The sequence below is a fragment of the Limulus polyphemus genome, unplaced genomic scaffold (genome assembly GCF_000517525.1).
Source record: "Limulus polyphemus unplaced genomic scaffold, Limulus_polyphemus-2.1.2 Scaffold1025, whole genome shotgun sequence".
Lineage (NCBI taxonomy): Eukaryota > Metazoa > Arthropoda > Merostomata > Xiphosura > Limulidae > Limulus > Limulus polyphemus.
Window position 1 is genome coordinate 97,016 of NW_013666635.1, and position 4,900 is coordinate 101,915.

A 4,900-nucleotide genomic window follows, 5' to 3' on the forward strand; every position below is an offset into this window, starting at 1 on the left:
ATTCTAGCTTGTCAATATCAGTAATTTGAGTTTCTAATTCATATGAAACTACAGACTTAGTATTTTGACTTCAGAAACATCTTGTTTGAATCAGTGCTGCGTTCAACATACTATGTGTCACACAAAAATCAATGTTTATCTTTTTTTTAATATTTGGTTTTAAATTAAGAAATTGAGTAACATATACTACTAAAATTTGAATTATAATCTACAGTTTGATACCAAAGTTATTGACATAACTTCATGAAATAGTAGCTGAATAAAATTTTGAATGCGAGTCAACAAATGAGATGACATGGCCTTTCACTCGTGACCCATCTCGAAAGGGTTAGAAAAAAACATACACACCACCAAAATGTTATGTAGCGTCTACTTCTATGCATTGGAGCAGATCATTATGGTACAACATTGCTTCAATACATTGTAATGGATGCCACGTGTACAAGACATTCAAGAATGTTATTGTAAACAAAGGATGCTTTTAACAGCCTCATTTCTATTCTTAACTATTTTTATAGTTGAATGCTTGTATTTATTTTTAACTGAAGAATTGCTCTTACTCTTGTCTGTTTTGCTGTTTATTCATAACTATTATTTATTCATGTAGTTAATCTAATGTCACACATTACATCAAATATAATTGTATAAAAAACATGCATTTGTTATTTGCCATTGAAATAAAGTACAATTGCTGTTCTGTGTAATATATTTCTTAAACTACATGTGAATGTTTTACTTCGTTTATGTGGATTACCTGGAAATTACAAAGGTTTCCAATCAAATATAAACTAGTAGTTATGATAACATTATCAGTAAATTATGCAAATTTTTACTTAAAAGGTTTGAATCTTTGTTTAGTAATGTGTATTAAAACTTCAAATGTTAAAATCTACCCTTAAAAACAGCCCTATAAGTATTACCAGTAATTATATTAAGTGACTATCTGTATTTCTTTCTTTTGTTTTTAGATATGCCATTATTATAAAGCTATATTGCAAGTTTAAAAAACAAGCTATAGGTTGCATGAGATTGAAGAATATTATAATATGGAGTAATGTAACATCACTCACCTATAAAGGTTTCAGTGAATGAAGAGCAGAGTCCTATTAAAGTCTTGAATTATATATATATCTGTGTGTCTGTATAATGTGTAGAAGGTAATAATTATAAGGCTATGACACAGTAAATACCATTTTTTATTGTTTGGGCTGAACATTTGGTCATTTTGCAGTCTGTTAGTAGAGGTGTAATTCCAAGACTCATCTGTTAGCAGAGGGTGAGTTTGGGGCCTAAAAATTGATAGTAAACTTTGGGTAATACTTGGGTACTTATGATATCTAAAATAGGTTTAAGATTTTCTTCACTTTTTTTTTTTACTGATCAGAAAATAAGTGGCCAATTGACTGGTTATTTAACATTATTTGACTGATCAATTGAATGATTTCTTGAACTTTGTTAAGCTATAAAAATACTTTATCAGAAGACTTAACTGTGGTTGCTTTATAAGTCAGTATTAAAGATATCATCATGATTTATTGAGTTCAACTATATTTAAAATTTTTTTCTTTAGCCAGTGAAAGTGTTGGTAAGCTTGAACCTGGGATGGAAGATAGTGGGTATCAAATGGATAATTCTGGAGATGAAGATGACTTTGAGGATGAAGATGTTGCCGAAGGTACCAGTGGACCCAGTGGGGATCAGCTGAATGCACGAAGGATGTTAAGTGGTAGAGGAGTCACACTGATGATGTTAATAAATGAAGGCATAATTGAAACTGGTGATGGTGTGTTGACTATTGACTATTTGGTAAGATTATTTCTTAATTCTAAAGACAACACAATTATAGTAATTTACCTAGTAAAAACATAGTGTTACCACTCATAAAAACTGATCATTATTATGTCATATATATATAATTAATGTGTACACAGTAAAATCCCGGGGACAAATTCAAAGAAAAAATATATAGTGTACAGTGCTGCTGACAAAGACATGTTGCAATATAAAAGACAAAAAAAATCAATCTGGAACAGAATACAGTGGATGCCATATATAATGTGGACAAAAATTTTATTATATATTGTAATGTTGAAAGTTATAATGAACTGCTTCTACTTTATTGCCAAAGTGAGCTGATGTTTTGGTATCTTAGCTGAGGCCTTCTGTAGTACACTGTGTCTTCTTTGTGTTAGAAGTATGAATTTCTACCAGAGCTGTCATATGTGTTCTGATGAATGTTGTCATCTGTTGTATTTTAGAACTGTATCTGTCCATAGGATGTTCATAAGGTGACATCATTATGGCTTTGTTGTCTGAAGAGATTGAATTTCCAAATGGCTCTGATTTTAAGGCTTTATCTCAGTTGAAAACTGATGTATTTGGATGTGAAAGGACTTGTTTTTTTTTTTTCTTTCTTTTTATTTATTTAGTAATACTTGGCTGTGTCCAGGATTTATATACATAATGGCTGTGAAAACAACCATTCACATAATAAAATTTTTGTCCATATTATATATGGCATCCACTGTATTCTGTCCCAGATTGTTTTTTTTTTTCTTTTATATTGCAACAACTCTTTGTCAGCAGCACTGTACACTATATATTTTTTCTTTGAATTTGTCCCCAGGATTTTACTGTGTACATATTAATTGTAAGCATTTTCTATCACAGAACATTTTGAAACTAATTTTTTAATTAACCTTTTTTGTGTTTAAATTCTAGATGAAATGTTAATATACTAAAATCTATATATAACTGCTTAATTTCCTGAAGGACTTATGTTGGCCAGTGTTGTTCACTGTTATTTTTACCACAAAACTTAGAATCTTGACTTTCAGTTCTTTCTGTGAGATAGCTATAAGGTATTAAAGTAGTAATTTTGTTAAATAAAGTTATTGTTTTACACAAGAAAAAAAAAGGAAAAGTACCAAAACAATAGGAAATTACTGATCTTGTTTTTCATTATTTTTTTGTGTGTGGCAGAACAGTTATTGTTGACATTTTTTATTGTTGCAGGAATTACTTCATAAAAGGTAGTACAGTTTTGCCAATTTTTATTAATATGCAGCTCATCCTTTCCTTTTGATACAGTACAGTTGTTCTTCATTTTAGATGTTATTTTATTGCATTACTGAAGGCTTGTAACTGTAAAAAAGTAAAATTTATTGTTCTACCAGTAAGAGAGAAAAATGTATAACTCATTGATTACCAAAAATATGTATTTTTTTCCTTTAACATTGTTAATGACATCATACATTACACTTGATAACTGACTGTTGCTTGTGTGCCCTACAAGGATGTTAACTAAAATATGTATTTTTTTCCTTTAACATTGTTAATGACATCATACATTATACTTGATAACTGACTGTTGCATGTGTGCCCTTCAAGGATGTTAACTGTGTTAAAGACCAAAATAGAGCTAATTGTTTAACATCTTATATATATGTAAGAATAATTAAGCCTGTTTCCTGTAAATACAGTTAAGTAAGCAAAGATATTAATGTAGTTATCCATTGTAAGTTAAGACCATCATAGTCTATCTGTTCTCAGAACTGGTAATAGAATTTACTGTAAATTATTTTCACAATGTACAAGAGTTTCAGTGCCGTAACAGAAGCCCTGTGAACAGTAACTAGACCATATCTGGACTGAGTCTGTTTATAATCTACTTACTGTAGTTACAGGCAAAATAGTCACTGTAGCATTTACTTTAAGTGTGCAGAAATAATTTTTTTAATACTGTTTTGCACCATACACCTAATATATGGAAATTTTAAGATTTAAAGGTTATATTTTTTTAGTGTTTTCTCATTGAGACACAAATTCTACAATATGTGTATTTATTTTACTGTATTCTTTATAATTATTTAAAGGGGAGCAAGTTTGTTGGTGACTTGTTACCAGGTGGGAAAATCCGTTGGCAGGACTCAAAAGAAATATTTTCTTCTCCCAGTGCTTGGGCAACTCACTGTAAGAAAATACTTAATCCTGAGAAAAAGTCAGGATGTGGATGGTCAACTGTAAGTTCTATTTGTAATGTTTTAATGAAAGTTTAATTTAGAGCTGTGATATTAGTAGAATTTGTTAGTGGATTAATCATAGGACTCGTTAATTGATAGAATCCAATTGATTATTTTCATGAGATGGCTATAAAAACAAAACATTTAATACATTGATTATTCTTCAGTAACATGGCTAGAAACAAGTAAATCATAATGCTAAAAATTGGGTTTTGATACTTGATGTGGGCAGAGCACAGAAAGACAATTGTGTAGCTTTATGTTAACGATAAGCAAACACAATGGGAATATTCTGATTACTTAGATAGTTGAAATAATCAAAAATAGTTGATTATTTTCTTGAGTTATGATACTAATAGATTAAGTTGAACAAATTTGAATTAATCAAAAATAATGATAAATCATAATGTCAATATTTCAAATACTTGATTGTCTCTGTGACATTTATCATAATTTTGATTGCTGGATAGTTGGAATAATGTGAGACCCTAATTTTGATTAGTTGGTTATTTTTGTAACATAATTGCAATTTCAATTAATGAATAGTTGGAATAACCAAAAACAGTAACAATTGGAAACACTAGTTGAATATTTTTGTAATATTAATTGATTCAATTGTAATTTTGGTTAATTGATTATCTTATGTGACACTAATAAATGCTCATAGGTAATCAGTTATATTTGTTATTTGAGTTAATCACCAAGCTGTAATATTTATTGTGTAGTTATTAAATTGAGAGGATGAATCTTAACTATTGTATAATTGTTTTTTAAATTCTGAGAAAATATTTAAGAAGTTTATTTTTGTTGGCCTCTTCACTCCTAGAGAAATTGGGAAAAGGACCTATTTTTTCTTTTTTTTTTTTTTTTTTTTTTTT

General features: G+C 29.2%; 1 protein-coding gene across 3 annotated transcripts in view; it reads left to right on the plus strand.

The window, feature by feature from the left end:
* LOC106461755 (MPN domain-containing protein-like) overlaps nucleotides 1–4,900 on the plus strand; it is a 41,828-nt gene that overhangs the window by 9,812 nt on the left and 27,116 nt on the right. For all 3 annotated transcript variants that reach the window (XM_022388788.1, XM_022388789.1, XM_022388790.1), the window contains exons 2-3: nucleotides 1,571–1,806; nucleotides 3,876–4,022. In XM_022388788.1, coding sequence (XP_022244496.1) covers nucleotides 1,571–1,806; nucleotides 3,876–4,022 — 383 coding nt within the window. The remainder of the gene's footprint in view (nucleotides 1–1,570; nucleotides 1,807–3,875; nucleotides 4,023–4,900) is intronic.